This window comes from Melanotaenia boesemani, chromosome 9 (assembly GCF_017639745.1).
Source record: "Melanotaenia boesemani isolate fMelBoe1 chromosome 9, fMelBoe1.pri, whole genome shotgun sequence".
Taxonomy (NCBI): Eukaryota; Metazoa; Chordata; class Actinopteri; order Atheriniformes; family Melanotaeniidae; genus Melanotaenia; species Melanotaenia boesemani.
In genome coordinates this window covers 30,710,501-30,734,929 of record NC_055690.1, presented here as the reverse complement: position 1 = coordinate 30,734,929, position 24,429 = coordinate 30,710,501, and the positions used below count along the sequence as shown (strand labels likewise).

The window sequence follows — 24,429 nt, the reverse complement described above, 5'->3', positions numbered from 1 at the left end:
GACTAAAATGTGACTAAAACTAATAAGACTTTTTGTCATGACGACTAAAACTAAGACTAAAACTGAGATGCCTGCCAAAAACAACACTGTCCCTTATTTCCTTTCCTGAGATTTCCTGAACATTTTTTCAAAAGCCGTCAATAATTTTTTGAGTTATGTTGCTGACAGACAGGCAGATAAACCAGTGCTGCCAAAAACATGACCTCCGCCTCCGAGGTGATAAAGTTAAGATACATAACTTTACACAGGTGTTTAAGGGCGCGTTCACATTGGTGCTGTTTGATGCACTTTAAGCGAACCCTGATGCTCATTCATGGATAGTCTGTTTGGAGTAGTCTGAACATGCATTCAGACTCTGATGTGGACCAAAGAAGCTAACTCTGGTCCGCTTGAAAACCGGGGGTTTTGGTCCGCCTGAACTTTGGCTTGGTGTGCTGACAGCAAATGGACCATCCAATGAACCAAAGAGGAAGTGATATATGAGACAACGTACTGCAGCATGTTGGACGGGGCTGGGTTTCACCACTAATTTGCTAAATTGATTCGATTTAATTTACAACAGCCTTAATTAATTTGATTATGGTTAAATCCAATTCGATATCAATTCATTTAAAGATATTTATGTAATACCAATTTTTCTTGATATCTGGGGGTAATACAACATATACGTATCATAAATGTACCATTGCTCCATTATTTACTTGTGGTAATGGGCTGTTTTCAGTCCTGGCCTATCGCTGAGCTAGATTTTCTTCTTCTTTCTTCTTGGTCAGCAGTCATTTCATTAATACTGCCCCCAGGTGAGCAGATGTTGTAAATGCATTAGTCCCTGGACTATCCTGGTGTGAATGTATTCTTAGTTTACTTGTTTTAAATAAAAATCCAATCCAATCTAATCTTTTTTTTTTTTTTTTTTTTTTTTTTTTTTGCTGCAGAAGAATTTGAAGATGCTTCTGTCTAATAAGCAATCTTCTGCATCAGGTTGTGCAGGTTTGTGATTGAGGGAAAATGTAGAAGTTTGCTAAAAAAAATGTAAGAAGATGAAACACAGTGTCATCTCACTTCTTTCACTCTGCCCAAAGAAAGCAAGAAATGTGGTTGTGGTATTTTCTCCTCTCTTGCCTACTAAATGAGTGGAAGGAAGTCAATTTATAGCGAGGAGAAAATATTGGTAGAGGATAGGAGGCTGGGGATGGAGAGACAAAGAGGAGGCGGAGGATTTTACGAGCACATAGTCCTGACTAAACCATTATTATCTGAGGTGAGTGTTAAAGGCTGAATGGCTTGTCATTATTTGCTCCTTCTCTCTCCTCATCCGTTGCCTCTCTCCAGGAGATGAAGACAAGCATTTAGATTGAAATCGTTAGCTGCTTTGCTGCTGCTATCAGAGATCATTTACTGTCCTCCTCTTCCTCTCTATGTCCTCCTCCACCATTTGAGTGATTAACTGATGACAAAGGTCTGATTGTAATCTGGCCTTGAACACTCAAGACTCTGCGGGATGGAAAAGGAAGGGATAGATCTGTGTTATTGAAGCTCTTAGTTAAAGAAAAATTACCAGACTACTCTGAAAAGAAAAGACTGAAGAAAATCTGGTTAGTTTGAGTTTTTTAGAAGGGTTGTAACAATAAAAGAGTTAAAAAGATCTACATTGTTGTGGCAAAGTAAATAAAGATTCAATCTCTACTATAAGTCTGTCTCAGTGAAATTGGCACTGATTTTACCTTCATGAATTCCCTCCATTTTCCACCTGGGATCCAGATTGGAATGATTGGTAGTAAAAGAAGTACAGCTTTTGTTCCTTATCACTCCTTCTCAGACAGTGTTGAATTTAGGTGAATTCAGAGTGTAATCTGCTCTGAGCTGGACATGTTCAGTCTGTTGATGTTGATGGACAAATGATGCTGCCTCTTGATTGGGCAGACTGGGGTGGTGGTCCTTGTCTTCAAAAAGGGGGACCGCAGGATGTGCTCTAACTACAGGGGTATCACACTCCTCAGCCTCCCAGGTAAGGTCTATTCAGGGGTCCCAGAGAGGAGGGTCTGTTGGAAAGTCAGACATCAGATTGAGAAGAAGAGTGTGGTTTTCTTCTTGGTCGTGGAACAATGGTCCACATGTGCTTTGTGGACTTGGAGCTCCAGGAATATGGAGTGCTTGACCCCCTTCTATGAGCTGTCTGGTCCCTTTACGACTGGTGTCAGACCTTGATCCGCATTGCCGGCAGTAAGTCGTACTTGTTTTTAGTGAGGGTTGGACTCTCCCAAGGCAGCCCTTCGTCACATTTACTGTTTGTAACTTTTATGGACTGAATTTCTAGGTGCAGCCGAGGTGTTAAGGGGATCTGGTTTGGTGGCCTCAGGATTGCTCCAACTCTCGCTGGAGCGATTCACAGCCAAGTGGGAAGCGGCTGGAATGAGTTTTTGGATCATCTATAGTTTCCTGTGCTTCATCATCAAAATCCTAGATGCCACTTGGCTTTAGCTCCTCTGTGTTTGTTTTGCATTTGGGTCTTCTTCAACACCTCATTCCCCTTGGACCGTGACATGGGATTCTGCTGAATTTCCCTCAGCTGCATGTGAGTCGAAGGATCAATAAATCAAAGAATCAGGAAAGATGTGAGTCAAAGCATCGGAAAACTGGAAGCTGTGGTTCTCTGAAGGAAAATGAGTCACTGCAAGTAACATGGTTCCGACATCTAATGAGGACTTCTAGAAACTTTCCTGTGGAACAATGAAGAACATGTTCATCAAACCAGATTATTCTAAATTCACTTAAATTAAATGCTGTCTGAGATAGACTGAGGAGGAGCAGAAACTGTGCTCCTCTTAGCTCCTCCCAGACATTTAAACCTGGATCCTAAATGAACCTTGAATTAAATTAGGTGTAATTGGGGCCAAATTTCACTAAACATCATGTGGTGTTTGGCGAACTGTTGGCAGAGATTGAGTCTTTTTTTCTTCTTGTCTTTGCCACAACAATGTTTAACACTTTTACTGTTAGAATTCTTGTAGAAAACTAAAACCAACCTGAATCACTTCAGACTTTTCATACATTTCTGTGGCCATTTTTCCTTAACTACAAGTGCCAGTAACAGAGAGCTGCCCCTTCCTTTTCCATCCCACTGAGTCTTGAGTGTTGAAAACCAGATTACAATCAGACTATCAATCAAACTTAAAGTGAAAAACTGTCCTCTTGATTAAGAACAGTCAAGTACCCCCATAAGTGGCAAGAGGTCAGAAATGTTTGAATAAGCAATAAACATGCACATTCATGTCAAACAAAGGAGCGGTGGACAAACCATAATGGCAGAAACCAGACATCTCATGCTCTTGTGGCCACTTGTGCTTGTAAGGTGTCTTGAAATAACCACTAGGGGGCAGTGAAAATGTTGTGCTGCAGAATACAGATACACAAATCAAGTCACTGACAGTGCAGCATTCTGGCACAGAAAACATGGAAATTGTTGGACTCAAATGTTTTTACATGTGTGAATAAAGATGATCATGATGATTTAGAAAAGATAATTTGAATTATCTCAAATAATCATGATCAGAAGATTACATGATAATTGTGACACAGTCATAACAACATAAACCAGTTTAATAATTAACAGGATAAAGAGCCAGGAAGGATAAATACCAAAGGGTTTTAGCAGGAAAGCTCAGACTCTTCTTTAGTGAACACTTGTGTTACCAATCATTAAAACGCTGCCTCATATTTTGGACCAAAATGTCAGGGGCTGATTTTGGCCACCCCTGGTTTACTGAATCTACAGTTATGATTGTAGACTAGAATGGTATACGCCATTCACATCTCAAGAAACTTAGCTTTCCAACAGTGTATAACGTGTGGGTACTTGAAGGTAGACTGAATCAAGTACATATTTTTTTGTCTTGTTCTTGCCTTGTCCAAGAAACATCTGGCACCAACAGGTTAAACAGGGACATGACAGAAGTACACAAAAATAAAGACTGAAAACACAAACTGACAGTAGTATTGAAACATGATCAGATGGAATTATATTATGTGCTATGCTTGACATCAGGCAGTTGTAGGTGTATGGATGGCCTTTTCTTCAAGGTGCTCCATGAAAAAACTGCTCATGGTTGCTGAAAGTGGATCTCCCATTGTGAAGCCTTGTTTTTCTCATTAGATTTTGTTTTTGAATTAAAAATATGTGGATTCTGCAACAAACTAGGCGTGTGGTCTGTGCGTTTTTTGAGTGTCCTGTCATTCCACAGGTGTTCCTTTATAATGTGTAATGTGACGTTGACGGGGGCTTTTGTGAATAATGATAGTAGATCGTGTGAGATGAGTATTTTGTCTGCTTAGACTTTCATGTTGTTTAGTTCTTGTGCCATTTATTTAAAGTTTTTGCAGTAACGTTTTGTTGTACCAAGGAGGGGTTTTATTATTTCTACCAGAGCTTTTGAGAGGTTGTAAGTTACTGATCCAATGCTGTTTACTGTAGGTTGGAGCGGGGTGTCCTTCTTGGGTATTTTGGGGTAGTGATGGGGTAGTGTTGTAGGAATTAAGTGATTTCATGCTTCCTGTGTTATTTTTTGGCATCCTTTATTGGTTTTAGTAGAGATTTTATTGTTCTTTTCTTTTCTCTTTTAAATTCTTAGATTCTTAAGATGTTAAACATATATATTATAATTTCTCTTCTACTTACCTGTTTTAGATGTATAGGCAGTGCTGTGTAGACAGATTTTAGCATGCTGGAGTCACTCTGTCCTGTAACCTGGAGCAGAGTTTGTGGTACAAAGCATCACCAAAGTGTTTCTTTTTATTTAATGGTGTGTGCATGTGCATGCGTGTGTGTGTTTATGTGTTAGTGTGTGTGTGCATGTGTGTGCACACATATTGCAGTGAAATGTGTGGGAGGTAATGTACATGACTTTCCAGTTAAGTCTTTTAGATGGGTACACAAAAATGTATCTAGGAGAAATTTACTGTGTTCATATGCATACACACACACGCACACACACACACACACAGTGGGTGTGCTGTCACTGCGGCCGTCCACGCTGGCCCGTGTCTGAGTTAATGACTAATTAATGCTGCAGTAAAGCCGACTCCCCGGGGAGTGCTGGAGAGACACCCACTAACTCTGACTGCCAGAGGTCAACGATGCTCCTTTTCCTTCTTTCTCATTTTCATTTGTCTTTATTTCTCTTCTCTCCTCTTTCCTCTTCTTCTCCTTAGCGCTCCCTTGGTGTATCTTGTGGAATTTTCTCTCTGGCCGACTGATGATGATACGTCACTTATTCCTTTTTTAATAACAGAAACAGAAAATAAACTAAAAAAAAAACAGATATGGGATTCAACAAGAGGTGCCACCATTAAAAAATGACTAATAAACCTTTTCTAACAAAAATAATACAAAAAATTTAATCAGATACATTGTCACAGCTTTCTGAGAGGTATATGTCCCACTTCTTCCAAAAGGCATCACCCTATTCTTTTTCAATCCTTAAAACCTGAAGGTCAATCACTTCATACTTCAAATGTTATTTACAATGGCTTTCCACTGGCAAATAGTAGGAGGGTCCCTGTTAAAGCACCTTTTAGTTATGGCTTTTTTACTAGCTGTCATAAAAAGTTTTAGAAGGTATCTGTTAGCTTTGGGCAAGTCTGATTCTATGATCTCCAAATAAAAGGAAAGACAGGTAAAGATTATGTCATAAGCCAATACATCTCTAACTATCTGGTGAACTCCTTCCCAGAAAGGACTGAGAGCAGGACAACCCCAAAAGATATGCGTGTGGTCTGCAGTGCATTGACCACATAACCACCAACATACGGGCAAGTAATGAGTTTGTTTGGCTTTTTGATTTAGGCTTATAAAATATCTAACACAATTTTTCCAGGAGATAGTTTCCCACTCTTTAGATGAGACCACAATTCCTAATTCCTTTTCCCATTTCTCTTTAATGTAGAGTGGCCTCTTAATTTTACAATATTCCAGTATAACTCGCCAATAGTTTCCCTGAGCAGTTTAGAATGATAAGCCTTTATAAACATTTGTATGACACCTGATATATTCTTGAATAAAAGGTTTTAAATATTTTTTTTCATAATAATGGTTGAGCTGAAGATATTTATAAAAGTCCTGTCGACCAAGGCCAAATCTGTCAGACATAGTTTTGAAGTCTATAAAATCTTGGTTATCAGAATTGTGGGACTTTAACAGGTAAAGACTGGAATAAGTAGAGCAATCTGGGCAGGATATATTTTAATCACCACTTTTTTATTACCTAGTCCAGAGTCTATCTAAATCTTATTTTATATGTGTGTTAATACGTAAATCATTTTTATCATAGAGTTTTAGTGAATCTTTTCTTAATCTTACACCTGAATATTTAATAGAGCTAAAATCCCAGTTAAAGTTGTATTTTAACTTAACCTGTTAAGGCCCGACCCATGAAAAAATGGTAAGAAAAGTCCAATTTTTTAAATATGAGGTCTTTATTTGGCCTTTTAACAAAATGTAACAAGAAGTTAACATTTTTTGGGGGGATATCCACCATTTATTACCATGTGATATATTAAAAAGATTATAATATGGTTTTCTGCTTCTGGGTATCTATTAGGGGATAGAAGACGAGTATCAGATTATTTAATCCTGATTTAAAACACTAGTAGGTCTATAAGATCCTCATTGTCAGGTCTTTCCCCTCTTTGGGGAACACAGAGATCGTAGCCTTCTTCAAAGATAGAAAGGGGACTCCCTCCTTAAATATAAAATTGAAGCTCTTTGCGAATATTGGGTGGTCAGATAAATCCTTCTGTCCTTTTTCACATTCATTTAACATATGTCTCTAAGAATTATACACAAAACAGAGGATGAACGAAAGTCCTTGTTTCTCCTCAGCAGAAGATGAAGCTCGTCCATTTTATTGCCCAGTGAGCGCACATTAGAGAGAAATATTCCATCATCATTTACCCTCAGTCTGCACAGAGGAATGATCAATTATCAGGGATAAGTGGTGTCTGTATTTATGCTTCACCGAGTCATGGCTGTGTGGGAACATCCCGGACTCCGCGCTACAGCTGGATGGATTCCAGCTTCACCGAGCGGACCGTGATACGCGGCTCTCTGGCAAAACAAAGGGTGGAGGTATTTGTTTCTACACCAATGCTGGCTGGTGCAACGACGTAACAGTGATACAACGGCACTGTTCTCCCCTCCTGGAAACTTTTATTATCAACTGCAAACCATTCTACTCCCCACGTGAGTTTGCCTCCTTCATTCTGGTCGGTGTTTACTTCCCGCCAGAGTGCAACGTGCAGGACGCACAGCGCGCACTCGCCGACCAGATACTGGAAGTGGAGCGGACCAACCCGGACTCTTTGGTTATTGTCCTCGGGGACTTCAACAAAGGCAAACTCAGTCAGGAATTGCCTAAATACAAACAGTTTATTAAATGTGCTACCAGGGAGGGGAACATTCTCGATCACTGTTACACTACCGTCAGTAACGCATATCACGCCGTCAGCCGCGCTGCACTGGGACACTCCGACCACAACATGGTCCACCTGATTCCTGCCTACAGACAGAAACTAAAACTTTCTAAACCTGTGGTGAGGACATCAAAGAAGTGGTCTAGTGAAGCTGCAGAAGACTTAAAGGCGTGTCTGGACTGCACTGACTGGGATGTCTTCAGGGCTGCTTCCACCAGTCTGGATGAGTACACAGAAGCTGTAACCTCATACATCAGCTTCTGTGAGGACTGCTGTGTACCAACACGCACCTGGGTGACTTATAATAATGACAAGCCCTGGTTCACATCCAGACTGGGACAGTTGAGGTCTGAAAAGGAAAAGGCTTTCAAAAGTGGCAACAGAGCAGAGTACATAGAGGCCAAGTACAGGTTCAGCAGGGCGGTGAGGAATGCCAAACAGCTGTACTCAAAGAAGCTCCAACATCAGTTCTCCTCTAACGACTCTGCTTCTGTCTGGAGGGGGCTCAGGCAGATCACCAACTACAAGCCAAGAGCTCCCCCCGCTGCTAACGATTGACGTCTTGCCAACAACCTCAACGACTTCTACTGCCGCTTTGAAGACCACCTGGACAGCTCTCACACCTCCCCCCACCACACCTCACACCGGCTCCAGCCTACCAGCCCCTCCCCCACCACCACCACCACAATAGAGACTGTACACCTCTCACCATTACAGTGCCCCCTCCCCACGTCCCCCCCACCGTCACCTCTCTCTGTCCTTGAAAGAGATGTAAATAGGCTCTTCAAGAGACAGAACCCCCGCAAAGCTGCTGGGCCAGACTCCGTGTCTCCAGCCTGCCTGAAGCACTGTGCAGACCAGCTGTCTCCTCTGTTCACGGACATCTTCAACATCTCACTGGAGACATGCCATGTACCAGCATGTTTCAAGGCATCCACTATCATCCCAGTCCCCAAGAAACCAGGACCTACAGGACTGAATGACTACAGACCCGTCGCCCTGACCTCTGTGGTCATGAAATCCTTTGAGCGCCTGGTTCTGTCCCACCTCAAATCCATCACGGACTCACTCCTGGACCCCCTACAGTTTGCCTACAGAGCCAACAGGTCTGTAGACGATGCTGTAAATCTGGCCACTCACTTCATCCTCCAGCACCTGGACTCTGCAGGATCCTACGTCAGGATCCTGTTTGTGGATTTCAGCTCCGCATTTAACACGATCGTCCCGGCTCGTCTGCAGGACAAGCTTTCACAACTCAACGTGCCCGACACCACTTGCAGGTGGATCACAGACTTCCTGTCGGACAGGAAGCAGCGCGTGAGACTGGGAAGCCACACTTCGGACTCCAGGACGATCAGCACCGGCTCCCCACAAGGCCTGTGTTCTTTCTCCCCTGCTCTTCTCTCTGTACACGAACAGTTGCACCTCCAGTCACCAGTCTGTCAAGCTCCTGAAGTTTGCAGATGACACCACCCTCATTGGACTCATCTCTGGTGGGGATGAGTCTGCTTATAGATGGGAGATTGACCGTCTGATGGCTTGGTGTAGCGAGAACAGCCTGGAGCTCAATGCTTCCAAAACAGTAGAGATGATTACGGACTTCAGGAAGAGCACAGCCCCCCCCTCCCCTGTCATCCTGCGTGGCTCCCCAGTGGACACTGTGGAGTCCTTCCGCTTCCTGGGCACCATCATCTCCCAGGACCTCAGATGGGAGCTGAACATCAGCTCCCTCATCAAGAAGGCTCAGCAGAGGATGTACTTCCTGAGGCAGCTGAAGAAGTTCAATCTACCACGGACAATGCTGGTCCACTTCTACACTGCCATCATGGAGTCCATCCTCACCTCCTCCATCACCGTCTGGTACGCTGCTTCCTCTGCCAAGGACAGGTGCAGACTGCAGCGTATCATACGTTCTGCAGAAAAGGTGATTGGCTGCAGCCTTCCTTCTCTCCCAGAACTCTACTCCTCCAGAACCCTGAGGAGAGCAGGGAGGATAGCAGCTGACCCCTCCCACCCTGGACACCATCTGTTTGATCCTCTCCCCTCTGGCCGGAGGCTGCGGTCTATCAGAACCAGAACCTCCCGCCACAAAAACAGTTTCTTCCCCTCTGCCATCAGGCTTTGGAACTCACCTAAAGACTTACCTGACTGACAACGCATTAACACACTCCCCCTTCATTGGTCACTTCAATTTGTACATTTTTATTTTTATACTACAGACTGCACATTTCATTTAATGTAAATACACTACTTTACTCTTATTTATTTTTATGTACATCATTTTTATTTCCACTCTTATATAGTTTTTCAGTCTTAATGTTATATGTTCAGTTGGCTTGTTCATATCTTTATGGTTCATATTTATCTATTTATTTATATGTAGGCACCGTCAAATCACAACAAATTCCTTGTAATGAAAGTTACTTGGCAATAAATCTGATTCTGATTCTGATTCTGATTCTGATTCTGATGTGAAGTAGGTGTTACAGTTGTTGTAAAAGTGCAGAGTGTATTTATCATGAATTATAGGCTTTTGTTTCCTGTTAAGATTATTAAATATTATTTAGTTTCAGCCAAACTTGTTTCTGAAATGAAAAAGACAAAAAGATCTACTGAGCACATGAAGGGAGAAATTAATTTAGATGCTAATGTGCGACAATAAAATGTTAATCATGTTAATCCGACATGAAAAGATCTGCAGTGAGGATTAAAAAAACAAGTCGAAGACATCAAAGCTCTCAGAAACAACTGCTGATTGTTTACTGGTCAGATATAAAACAAACAATTTATATTTTGATCTCTGGCCTTTTAAAACAAAATGAATAAAATGCGGTTTTGATGTGATTTTTGATACTTTGTGGTGTCTTTATGTGGTGGGAGATGTTTAGAAAAAAGAGAAGGTGTTTGAATGACATCTGAATATCTTCTTATGCTACTGAAGACATTACAGTTTTGTTCTTTAAACCAGAGACATAAAAACCTTTGAAGTTCTGATTATTATTTGCGGATATGATTACAAATGTACAAAAATCTCTTTAGTTTTCTGCAGATTTGCTGAGTTCTTTGCTTCTTTTAGCTTCTCAGAAAATTCATTGTCAGTAATAATAAGAATGAGCTTCATCATCATAGCCAAATGCAATAAAACTGTTTGAAATTATTTTCCTGTACAGAGATGAAACAAAACAAAAGCGATAACTTTTAAACGAATCTACTCCCCTTTACGAGCCTGCAGCGGACAGGATGCTGTCTGCTTTCTGATTGGACAGTTTGATTAGTCACCATCCAATCAGACTGACGTAAAAAGACAGGGACAAAATTTCTAAACTTCAGAGTCTCGCACGCAGTTTTTTTGCTTGGCGTCTGTGGACAGGACGTTTGCAAAAGAACTTCTATTAGTTTCCAAAAATACACATCTTTTTTTACAACCATGCAAATCCTTTTCTGCACATTCGCAAACATAAATTTTGCGGGCAGATTTTTTTTTGCAGGACAAACTTGATTTACAAATACAAACTATGAAATTATTTGCAAACGTTCATTTACAGCTGCAAAATCTGTATAAATTTATTCCAAACATCAGACCAGCAACGTTTCTCCATTTTCTATTGTCCAGTGTTGGTGAGTCTCTGTGAATTGTAGCCTCAGTTTCCTGTTCTTAGCTGACAGGAGGCACCTGGTGTGGTCTTCTGCTGCTGTAGCTCATCTGCTTCAAGGTTACTTGTGTTGTGTGTTCAGAGATGCTGTTCTGCAGATCTTGGTTGGAACCAGTGCTTATTTGACTTCCTGTTGCCTTTCTATCGTCTCTAACCAGTCTGCCCATTCTCCTCTGACCTCAACAAGACATTCTGGTCCAGACAACTGCTGCTCGCTGGATATTTTCTCTTCCCCAGATCATTCTCTGTAAACCTTAGAGATGGTTATGTGTGAAAATCCCAGTAGATCAGCAGTTTCTAAAATATACCAATAAACATGCCACAGTCAGAGTCACTTAATCCCCGTTCTTCGTCATTCTGATGCTCAGTTTGAACTTCAGGACGTCGTCTTTATGTGTTTGGGGTTGGACCTAGTAAACTGGCTGGTGAGTGTATTTAAGGTTTTAGTTTTGAACAGCTAAAGTGGCTCCGACAAAAAAGCTGGATTTGTGTTAAACTGGTTTTTATAAACACATCAGTGTCGTTTCCATCTCCTCTGGATACATAATACATAACACATTCAGTAAAGCAACTTTAAGATGATTTGTATTTTCACTCCAAGGACCAAATGAAGCTTAAAAACTTCCAAGATGATAATCTTTTACTTATTTAATAATAAGATAATCTTATGTTTATATATATATATATATAATTCTATAGAATTTTAGAATGATAGTGCTTTAAATCATTTATTGAGAAGTATAAACACACCTCTATTAGCTGCATGTAACACAGATCATCTTCTCTGACATGTTAACTTCTTTTCTTTTTTTTAAGGATTAAAAATAAATAAAAGTGCTTAAAACCTTGCAGAGCCCCCTGAGCACTATTGCCTGCTTTGTCAAAAACTGCTCAGGAATGGTATCGTACAACTAAAGGTGGTCCGATGAAATATTAGTGTGACTTTTTATTTATTTTTTTGCCAGGCAATGTATATTTTGTATATTTTTAACAGTAATTTGCTGGTAACATCATATTACTGTATTAGATTTCTGAAATGCAACTTTTAAATGTTTTTTTGGCAGCTTTCACTATTTTTCTACTAATTTCTAATTCATTTGTTACAATTTTCGACTAGAAGACTTGCTGTGATAAATCGAAACATGAATTCTGCTGTCTACCGAACAATCCTGAAGGACATTGTCTGGCCATCTGTTTGTGACATCAAACTGAAACGAACACGGGTTCTGCAGCAAGACAATGATCCAAAACACACCAGCAAGTCCACCACGAAGACTTAATAGTGGCCTAGTCCTGACCTGAATCCTATTAAGGTGCTGTGGCATGACCTTAAAAAGGTGGTTCATGCTCAAAAACCCTCCAGTGTGGCTGAATTACAACAATTCTGCAAAGATGAGTGGGCCAAAATTCCACTGTTATCATTGCAAGCTATCACAAACACTTGATTGCAGTTGTTGCTGTTAAGGGTGGCCCAACCAGTTATTAAGTTTAGGGGGCAATCATTTTTTCACAAGTAGGCCAAGTAGGTGTGGATTTTTTTTCTCCCTTAATAATGAAAACCTGACATTTTGTGTTTGCTTGAGTTGCCTTTGACTAATATTAATTATTTTGATGATCTAAAACATTTAAGTGTGACAAACATGGAACAAATTACGAAATCAGGTAGGGGGCAAACACCACACACCGCTGTATTTGCAGCATAATGCAGGACATGAACAGTTTTCATCAGCATAAAGCCAACTACAGGATTTTTACCCTGGCGAGATAGGGATAATTTTGCCATTACAGCTTCAAACTCAAAAATAATGCCCACAATCACTGGCAAAAACAAATTAGAATGTGGAGGTATGAATCTATAATTCCAAATATTTATGGTGCTGGTTTGGTTTGTGAGTCCAGTGGTTTAAATCTGGTTCAGAAATGGAAAACTCTCAGAACTGTTCGAGCTGAGAGTCCAATAAAAATCTCTTTGGCTGCAGGTTTACATGATTAATCTCCTTACATATTTTTCCATTTTAGGGCCTGAAAGGAGTTGGGTGATGGAGGTTATTGAACGCACCGTTCATGTTAACCTTGCCTCTGTTTCCTCTGTAGTTGGTGCTGTTTGCAGGGAAGCTGAACACCATCGCCAGCATTGTGACCATCTTCTTCCTGTTGGTCTACGCGGCCGTGGACTTGGCTTGCCTCGCTCTGGAATGGGCCTCTGCACCTAATTTCAGGTAAAGATATCACCATCTCAGCACACACACACACCTCCTTTTGTCTCTTCTGACTGTGCCTTTGTGTGTATGCTGTTGTTTGCAAGCTGGAAGCCTGTGAAGTGACAGGATGCTAATTAAAGACATAAAACTGGGCCGTGCATACAGCCCTGTATTGGACAGGGACTGACAGTAAAACAGTGACTGTTTGTTTTCGTGGGGGCACAGCCTGAGCTGGATGTTGGCGTAACGGTATGTGGAGATGCTCGGAGATTAAAATTTAAAGTGTTTGCGTGTGCATCTGTGAGTGTGTTTGTATTCCTTGGACACTCACAGTAAGCCTAATTTATAAAAACTATAACCTGAGGACAGCGTTTATGTGGCTGGGCGACATCATGACACAGCCAGATTTCCACATTTGATTCACTCTGCACCTTTTTATGAGTCATCCCACACTTTCAGTCTGAGCTGCTGATAGTGTCACCCACTAAATATCCTCCAAAATCCAATAACCAGGTTGTTTTCTAGCAGCAGCACTGAAATACATCTCAAACATTAAAACTGCTTCTGTTTTATTGTTTTGAAGCAGGGAAAGTGTTTAAATACCACACGTTGCTTCATTGTTTTGACAGATTGCCTCCAACACTGTGTTTACTGTTAGATATTCTTCTGCAGCTGGAAATGAGTCACATGGCCTGAAAAAAGCTTCCCGTATCCCAGACACATCACTGGCAGGAACGAGGATCCAGCAGCAAACAGTGTAAACATGCTGCATGTCTGAGAGCCAAAGAGGCTGATCAGTAATTCAGTTTGACAAAAGCCTTCTGTAAGGATTTATTTAACAGAAGGATTCATTTAACTTCTCTGAAAGTGGAGATAGAGGCTGTGGGTGGATTAAGCTGATATCTGTGTATTGAAGCTGCAAAGAACAACTGTAGTCTCATCTCACTCCAACAGGAGATCACTTAAAACTACAGATGAAGCAGCTGTTTCTTTAATATGATGCTGAAAAAATGTATTTGAGTAAAAAAAAAACACAGAAATAGCTGAAGTTAAATGGTGCATGTTTGTTGTCAGTGGATGTTTTTATCCAGGGCTCTGCAGTCATATTTGGTGCAAAAAAGCCTCTAAGAATGAAATAAAAATAGACTTAGAAAAGAAAAAAAGTCGTCAAACAACTCATACTCTAGAATAGACTATTTTGTAGTTAACAGCTCTTAAATGAATATTGGAAACTAAAATCCATCCCATCACTATCAGTGACCATGCACTGGTCTCATTTACTTTAATTGATAAGAAAATTAAACCACCTTTTAGAAACTGGAGATTTAATACATCATTACTTGAAGATCCTAATTGTATCAGTTACCTCAAAAGGGAATGGTCTTTGTAAATAAAAAATGACCTACCACGGACATCAGCATGTGTTCTTTGAGAAACAGGAAGTGCAGTAATGAGAGGGAAAATAATCTAATTTTCTAATGTTTTTTATTACTCTAATTATGTGTTTTAACAGGAATTCAAACTTTGCAGTAAACAGGTTCTGTGTTTTCTTTTCATTTATTGATTTATTTCATTAAAAAAATGTGTTGCTTGCCTGGAAAAAATAAGAAAAAAGCTCAGTTTAACTGAATTAACAAGACAAGTATGAGCAAGGACATCCACCATGATGAGTCGGGGGTATCCACAGTACCGGAGGCTGCAGGATCAGAACCAGCAATGACTACTGTGTAGAAGTAGAAATTATTATGTGCTTCTACCCTAACTATTTCACTCTAACAATTTGTGTCAAAAACCGAATATGTGTGGGAAGGTGTTAGCTCAACTGGTTGGCATGAACCATATATACAAAGACTGCAGGTCCTTAATGCAGCCGACCCAGGCTTGAATCCAAGGCCTGGCGCCCATTGCTGCATGTCAACCTGTTTTTGATCCCTGTTCTCATCAAACAACTATCTACAAGATGCCTTTGGAGCCCAAACATTCTTAAAAAAAATAAAAGAATTGAATGCGCCGTTCTTCACCAAGTTAGACATATTGAGCTTGTATGAATGAACCCATCATAATAAAGCAAAAATGCACTATATCCTTTTCTATTCTATTGTTTTTTTCTAAACTAAATTTTTTATTTTATTTTATAGGTGCCACACCATCCTTTTTGTTTCAGATTTTTTTTTTCTTTTTTGTATTAAAAACTAGTAGTACCTGAAAAACTGAAGGGAAAATAAAATTAAGATATTTTTAAAAAGACCTGAAGATTTGATTTGAAAAGAAATGCTGCCATATGACTGCTGTGCATGTGTACATATTAAGTAGTTTAAATGTGGTTTCCTTGAATTATTTATTATAAAACATCAGTTCAGCTGAATAATATATTTTGCTTAGTCACAGTGCAGCCATGGGGGTTCAGAGAACAGACCCAGTCCCACAGCTTAGTAATGGTTTAATCTGATGGGGGCAGTATTGATCGCAGATTATATTAATGAAGACAATCTCAGTCCTCAGCAATATACCAAAATACTTTCAAGCATACTTGCTTTATTACACACAGAAATGTGCTGGAACTTCAGTCTTATACAGCTGCTGAAGAAAACCTTTTCTTATTGTGCATGATGCATCATTTTCATACTCATCAAACTGTTCAGTGACCCTTTGTGCTCTATTGACAGTCATTTTCCTGGAAGACACGACAAACTTCAGGTAGAAGTGTTTTGCAGGATAAAGGTGGTCAGGTTGTTGGATCTGTCTGCAGTGACGGAGCGAAGCTTCGGTTGCCTTCCTGCAGCTTAGTTTAAACATATTCATCTTTCTTTATCCTTATGTTTCAGAAGTTTTGTGGAAGACATCATCTTGGTGGTGTGTGCACGTACTTTATAATTATCCCTCTTTGTGTTTTTGTCTTGCTGACCGAAACATCTCAGAGACTTTCTTGCAGACTTAATTTAAACTTAATTCAAATTTCTAATTTGGTCTTTTCCTGTAAAGCTGATCACGCAGACTCATAAATATGAGGAGTATGCAGCATTATTCTGGGACAACAAAACACTAAAGGAAAACTTAACCAATAACTCAGCACTAAAAGGCTGCAGCAGAGGTTTAAGCACACGTTGGAATTCTGGTTTGAGTGCATCATCGTTAAAATGCAGGTCAGTCAGTGCCTGGTCTTTCCTCTGGTTTTTTCCTTCAGTGTCCAGCGCTGCGTACTATCTCCTCCTGCCTCATTATCACTGTATGACCGCTGGCAAAGGCTGACTTAAAGTCGGTTGCAAACTTTTTCTTACTGTCCCCTCCCTGTTGGCTGAGGGACCCTGGGCTCCCGGAGCTGATAAGGCGGCTTTTTGTCTGGCTGGCTGCCTGGTTCAGGGCCTCCTCCCTGAGCTGTTCATTCAGTTTGTTGATTGTTGCTTTGTCACCAGGCAGATTTTAACGCCAGTTGTTTATGTGTTTATTGGTTTAATTATTTTTTTCTGTTTGTTGTCTGTGCTTCTTTCTCTGTGCTCTCTGTCTGGCGCTCTCACACATCTCTTTCCAGGCGAAAAAAGAATTAAAAGCCATTTAGCGCCTTCTCTCCCCCTGAGAGCTGCTCTGTAATTAGCATAACTAATTTAGCAGAAATATTTCCCTTTTCTTTGAATTTCCTGTTGTGTATGGGAGGGAAGGAGCTGAAATTATGATGTAGCGGAAAAGATGCCTGCTTGTTAAGTGTGTGTGTCTGCACAAACAGTAGATGCATCTACACAGCTCTAAAGACTTGAGTGTTTTGACTTCGTAGTCACCTTTTTATTTATATGTGTTTTTCCATCCTCTGAATGTGTTTGCATTTTTATCTTTACATGTGTGTGTTTTGGGAAGAGGCTGGTGCTGGCTGCAGCTTTATCAGTGGTGGTAGCAGCAGCATAGAGCATTCCTCAGGGGTAGATTTACACACACATTAACACACAGTATATAAAGCGCACTCACAATATCACAGGGTCACTGGCCAGCATTCAAGATACAACTGAGTGCTCGGCATCGATGCCAAATAATGTTTGTGGGAAGCTTGAAACTCGGGAGCTGCAGTGACCTTCAGTTGAAGTTAAACCGGCAGCTCAACACAAACACACGTTTTTTACTTTTTTTTTAAATTATTATTTACTATGTAAATTACAGCAATATTCAGCTCAGCCTGATTGTCTCTGATTGAGCTCCACCATAATTAGCTTAAAAACCTAAAGGTTTGTCCTCTGCTGCAATTGTCCTTATCCAAATATGAGTCTGGGTGATTTGGATGGAATGTGTTTGTAAATGAGATGGTGGGTATAAAAATCCAGATGGATCATCAACCACATCTGGATGGATGAGAGAAACGGGTTGTAAAAGACTTATTATCTGTTACTGGAGGGTTGTGACCTAATAATGGCTACAGATGAAGTGATGTGTATCAGTTCTGACCAGAAATTCAGATCAGGTCTTTATGGTGTGTCCTATGCTGACCCTTCACTTCAGCTCTGATGGTGTATGTAAAATATTTGTTAAAAATGTTCTAGTTTTAACCTTGTTTCTAAGTCTGTTGTTCTGACTCTGGAGAGCAGTGTTTATAGTCTCAGAAAGGTGAGATGAGAACCATCCGTATGTTCCACGTAGACCATTTGAGGATGCGATCCTACCTGCAAGGTGGGACTGTACAGGAACTGATGAGCCCTAACTACCCCCATTAATCTGCATGACTGGACAGGTTTAACTTGCATGATGGTCCTGATGTGTGATAATATGGGGCTTCACTGTGGAGAAATTTAGGTGTTTGCATCATTTTATATTTTTGGGTTTTAGTCTTGCAACTCTTGCAGGCTCACATGCTTAGTCAAACAAACCAAAGAAGCTAATGTTTGGCAAGAAGATGTGAGATTTTTTTACAGCTTAAAGGTGAGTTAAGCACTTTAAAAAGTTGAGTTATGTGATGTCACACATCCTTCTATGTCATCCAAGATATAAGCTTTGAATTGGAGAAATACCAGTCAGTTCAGTTCTCTGATATCTGAAACAATCTGCTTCTTCAGTCCAGCTTATACAAGGCCAAGCAGATAAAACAACAGACAAAGCAGATTCACAACTAATTGATTCGGATTCAGAACAGGTTGATCCATAATCAGGTGATTTCAGGTTTCTTGAAGTCTGAGTCCTGACGTAATGTCTCGTAGACTCACTAACCTCTCACCCATTGGCCGTATCTCTGTGTGTGAGGATAAAGGTTCCCACTTCCCCTCAGCATGACGTGTTTTTTGGCTGCAGTCTTAACCTCCTCTCTCCATCTTCATTGCGCTCTGATTCTTTTTCTAAGTGTCTCTGAGGACTTTATTTTTTTTCCTGGAGGAGCGTTTGCTGTGTCAGCAAAGTGACATCAGTCGCTGGAGTAGCAGGAAGTCTGGAGAATGGGTGAGGTGACCGTGCTGCTGATGATAGAGGGGCTACAGAGACAAAGAGGATGGTGGGGAGGGTGAACTGGGTGGGCAAGCTTTTATCGTAATTACACCCTCCCTCTCTTTGATGGGATGGAGAGAAGGATCCGATTAAAGAACTGTGGGCAAACCTTGTGCTTAGTGAAGTTTGAAGCCTGTATTGTTCAGCTGAGAGTCAGTGTGTTTAATTTTCCTCTTACAGGAAGGTTTTTACTTGATTGTCTCAATGGTGTTGTCAGTGTTTTGTGTAGAAAAAACGTGTTTTTACATTTAATTCATTATTGCAGTCTCTGTGATCTTTGTGGTCCTTTAGAAACTGGTGACATGACTGTTCATGTAACATATCTCCATGTTGTAGACAAAAAACACACCAACTGTCCCATTTATCAGGTCCACCTTGCTACCGGCTTAATTATTAGTGTTCATAGATTCAACAAGGTGTTGGAAACATCTCTCAGAGGTTTTCTTCCATATTGACATGACAGCATCACACAGCTGCTGCAGATTCGTCGGCTGCATCCATGATGAGAATCTCCCGTTTCACCACATCCCAGAGCTGCTCTGTTGGATTAAGATCAGGTGACTGTGGAGGCTGTTGGAGTCCAGGGAACTCATTGTCGTGCAAGGAAGCAGGTGGAGATGATCTGAGCTTTGTGACATGGTGCATTATCCTGCTGGAAGTAGCATCAGAAGATGCTACACTGTGGTCATAAAGGTATGGACATGGTCAGCAACAATACTCAGGTAGGCTGTGGTGGTTAAACCAGGCCACGTTGGTACTGAGGGGCCCAAAGTGGGCCAAGAAAATACCCCCCATACAATTACACCACCAGCAGCCTCAATGTATCCATGTTTTCACGTTTCTACCAAATTCTGAGCCTAGCATCTGAATGTGGAGCTGAAATGGAGACTCATCAGACCAGCAACGTTTCTCCATCTTCTCTTGTCCAGTGTGGGTGAGTGTGTGTGAATTGTAGCCTCAGTTTCCTGTTCTTTGCTGACAGGAGGCACCCGGTGTGGTCTTCTGCTGCTGTAGTACGTCTGTTTCAAGGTTGAATGTGTTGTGTGTTCTTCATACCTTGGTTGGTGAAATATTAAGACACCGCTGCTGTTGGTTAGTAAAACTGATTTGATGCATAGATGATTTAAATGTCTGTTTCTTCCTAAATATGTGCTCCATCAAAGGTGTTTCTCCACGTATAAACTGATATGCACATCTACGCTCTGAGTAAAGGAAATTAAGCTGTTGCACTAAATTGTATATTCACACACACACACACACACACGCACACACACTGAGAAGTCTGCAGTAGTGAGCAGCTTGTTATCTTCATTCTGTTTTAACTGGTCTTGTCTCAGCATTAAGTCCACATTTGTTTTGATGCTGCTGTGAAATTACACATTAGAGATGTGTGTGTATGTGTGTGGGTAGATTGTGGGGGTGGATTTTTTAATTGTCATCTGTCCAACATCCCATCCATCCATCCATCCATCCATGCATCCATCCATCCATCCATCCATCCATCATGTTCCCTCTGGATGTGTGATCTCTCAGGCTGAGCCTGGCCACCTCAGGAAGCTCATTTCAGATGCTTGTTTTCATGATCTAATCTTTTTTGGTCACTGCCCAGATATTGTAACCATACATGAGGGTTGGGATGTAGATAGAGCAGTAAATAAAAAGCTTCGCCTTTCAGCCCAGCTCTTTATTCACCACAAAAGAGTGGTGCAGCACCCTCATTGTTGCTGACAAACCCCCCACCCGTCTGTCCATCTCTGGCTCCATTCTACCATCAAGATCACTAGATACTTAAACTCCTCTGCTTTAGGCAATGACTCATTCCCAAACTGGAGGGAGCTCTCTAGTCTTTTCTATTAGAGAACTATGGTTGACTTTCATCTCAGCTGCTTCAAAATCAGCTGAGAACCACCCCAGTTCATGTAGAAGATCTTGGTCTGAGGAAGCCAAAAGAACTACATCATCAGCAAAAAGCAGAGATGCGGCCATACACCCTGCTCTCCCTGACTGTAGCTTGTAGCCACAAATGTTTTATTGCATCAATATGAGCCATTAAGCCTTTTTAATTCATCTAAGAGTGATTCTGTTGTTTGATCTGCTTGATAACCTATCAGGAAACCGTTGGAAACAATAATTCAGGCCTTTATATCAGCATGGCTGGATTACTGTAATTCTCTCTATCTTGGAGTTAGTTAGTCCTTGGTATGTCTGCAGGTTCAGAACACCGCTGCATGACGTTTAACAGAAACCCTGAAAAAAGAGCAAATAAGCTTTGTTCTGGCTTCTCTAAACTGGCTGCCCGTGCACTTTACAGTCCATCCTTGTGTTTGTTTTAAGTGGACTTTCCCCACCTCATTTATCTATAATTCACCACTACTATACTCCGAGTCAGTCCTTCAAGTCACCAGGTCAGCTGCTCCTGGTTGTCCAGGAGCTCAGGAAAGACGTGGTCCTGAGACGCCCTCAGGGCCATGCACTCTATCCATAATAAAACCCATATTAACCATTGGTCTTTTACCCAGCCTGAAACTTGATCTTATTTTTCTTTTTGTTTTGTTTTTCATTATTTGTAATTGATTTAACCTGTTTCATAACTTTTATTCCTTGTACTGATATTTAATTGTTTTTATGCTTTCATTTTAATCATCTTTGGCCAGTATTAAAGCACATTAGAAATAAATTGATGATGATGATGATGATGATGATGAGAACCTGTAAACAAACACATTCTGTTATAGACTGAACACATTGGAGCTTCGCTGATTAAAAAGCTGTATGATTTAAAAGTTCAGCGTCAGATGCTCGTCAAACTTTTTCCCTGTTCCTGTTTAGAAGTCAAAAGAAAAAATATGCTGAGAGAAAATCTAAACAAATTAAAGTTATCAACTAATAACAACTCATTCTGCAGATGAAAAACATACAAACTCATTTAGAGACAAATATCCTCTGGGGAATTTATATTGAAATGGTCTACAATACTCTGGGCTTCACCTCTGATATAATAAAACCTACACACACACCCATGATACACACATTCATGAACAATCAAGCCTGCCATCCTGACTTTTTTTTTTTACCCTGTGTTTATAGTTTCCTCCAGCTTCTCCTGTAACATTCACGCCTCTACCTCTCCCCTCCCTCCCAGGCCCACCTTTCGGTACTTCACGTGGCACACGTGTGTGTTGGGTATCATCGGTTGCGCCATCATGATGTTCCTGATCAACGCCATCTACGCCTCAGCCAGCATCGCCTTTATGCTGCTTCTGCTCCTGCTGATTCACTACCTCAGCCCCACCTCCAGCTGGGGATACATCAGCCAGGCTCTCATTTTCCACCAGGTCTGACACACACACACACACACACACACACACACACACACACACACTCAGTACTGCCCTGTCATTACTATAGCAACTAAAATCTCATCCCTTCTGCTTTACAAGAGCCTGTACCTCTGCCAAGCAATCGTTCTATCAGGTTTATAGAGAATCACTCACACACACACACACACACACCTCCTCAGCCAGTCACTTTGCATTTATCAGGCAAAGACACACATTTTCCACTTTTTTTCCCTCTTCCATAAGCATTTACCATGCCATCCTCACAGCAGCTATCTATCAAGTTTATATCAGGTTTACCAGATGCAAACACACACACACACACACTCATATTCCTCAGCATGTATGGCACAGATCCACACACAGAGAGCTTTGTATCATCCAGCTTTCTGTGTCCTCTATCTGGTGTGCCTGTTGCTCTCAAGGAGAGGGGCCACTGCTGCCAGGAGGGCTCACAGTCCAGGAGCTGCTGCCAAGGCTGCAGGCTGGCAGGGGTTAGGGGCAGGGAGGGTTAGGCTGGCTGGGTTTTCCTGTAGCCTGTCAGGAGGCAGAACATTATTATAACCACTTAACTTATTGTGCTTTTCCTCCTCATTCTTCCCTTTTTTCTCAGTGTGTTTCCCCTCCACCTCCTCCACCCCATGCAGCCTTTCTCATCCTCAGACAGAAACCACCATCTCTGGCATCCCTCCCTGACATCATCAGGGGGGACTGGGTTTCAAATGAGTACCCAGGCCAAATCAGCCAGATTGACTGTCAGACTCTCGGTCACTTTCTGAGTTTTGTTGATTTCACTTATTTTTGATGAAGACTGGCAGAAGATTCTGAGTATTTACATTGTGTGGACTTAAGTTAAGACGACTCCTCTTCCTCCTGAGCTACAGCCACCCACAATAACAAGCTGTTGGATCCACTGAATTTGAATTGGGTGTGTTGGAGCAGGGAAACATCTAATACTTTCATCAACTTTGACTGAAGCTCTAAAATGTTTCATAATTATTTTGCAAATGAACTTCATGACTTCCCTAAAAATCTCTACTTATAAACCTAAAGCTTGTTTGGATAAAAGTGTTGGACCTGGATAAAACAGAGCACATATGTGCATGAGCGCTGTACAACATATGTAAGCTCGAGCTGTGCTGCAGGCAGAGTGCCAGGTGGGAGACACTCCGAGATGAGAGACACAACAGCTCATCACAACAAAGAAACACAACTGGAGGTGGAAGATGATCAGCAGCAGAGTTCAGGAGAGAAAAGAAAAGAAAAAGACAGAGCAGAGCAATACTGATTCGTATCGTGGGAGAGAACGGGATGCAGGATATCAGCAGGGAGAGGGGATGAGTGATGGATGAGACAGAAGCAGCATTGAAATGATGATAGCCTGATGGATGAGAAGATGGAGGAATGGAGAGATAAAGAGAGACGTATGATGAGATGAGTGGAGGCAGTTGGATCTTGCCTCTGGGACCTTGTTTTTCATCTTTTACAACAGTTATGGTGATTATGACTGTAATAATGTTGGCTCCATCTTTATTTTTGATGGATCGCCATGGAGACACACAGCAGCTTCAGGAGATCGAGCTGAACTCGGATTGTTAAATCGGTCATTATCAGAATGATTTTTCGGGTCTTTTCAGGCTAAATCCTAAATGGGAGCTCCAACACAAAGAAAGTGTTTTTTTCTTTTCTCTCTCTAACAATACAGTATCATTACCAGGAGCCAATAAAACACACCCTGAAAGTGTTTTCATGTGAAAAATCATTTTTAAGTATTATAGTCATTCTGAAGCTCTTTATTTGGCTGTAAGTACCTAAGGCTCTACCACCCCCTCCTAACCTCTCAAGTTTCCTTTTCCACATCACATCACTGCTGTTCCTGCCTCTTCAGTTACACCAGTAACATGAGTTCCAATAAGAAACAGTACTTCACAGAACACCACCCCTACCTCCAGCCCACCAGACCACACACCCTCTGTAAGCCCACAGCTTTCCTGTCACACCTCCAGTCTCTGTCACCCTGCAGCTCAGTCATGGACTTGAACACATCCTCATCTCCCTCATCTTCAGATCATACTGAACATACCTCTTCTGCTTCCACCTCTAGCCTGTCTATCTCCTGCGTGAAAAAACAACTGGAGAGACTGAACCGGAACAAAGTGGCCGGTCCAGAAGGTGTCAACCCCAGGGATCTGAAAACCTGCTCAGAACAACTATATTGTATTCTTCAGCACCTTTTCAACACCAGCCTGAATCAAAAAAATCCCTGTGCTATGGAAAACATCCTGCTTTGTTCCAGTACCTAAAAGATCCCAACCA

At 41.2% G+C, this 24,429-nt stretch overlaps 1 protein-coding gene across 1 annotated transcript in view; it reads left to right on the top strand.

Moving 5' to 3' along the window:
- zgc:153039 (uncharacterized protein LOC767698 homolog) overlaps window positions 1-24,429 on the top strand; it is a 76,879-nt gene that overhangs the window by 42,158 nt on the left and 10,292 nt on the right. Inside the window, exons 9-10 of the mRNA XM_041994998.1 lie at window positions 13,215-13,339; window positions 21,918-22,110. Of these exons, the coding sequence (XP_041850932.1) occupies window positions 13,215-13,339; window positions 21,918-22,110 (318 nt within the window). The remainder of the gene's footprint in view (window positions 1-13,214; window positions 13,340-21,917; window positions 22,111-24,429) is intronic.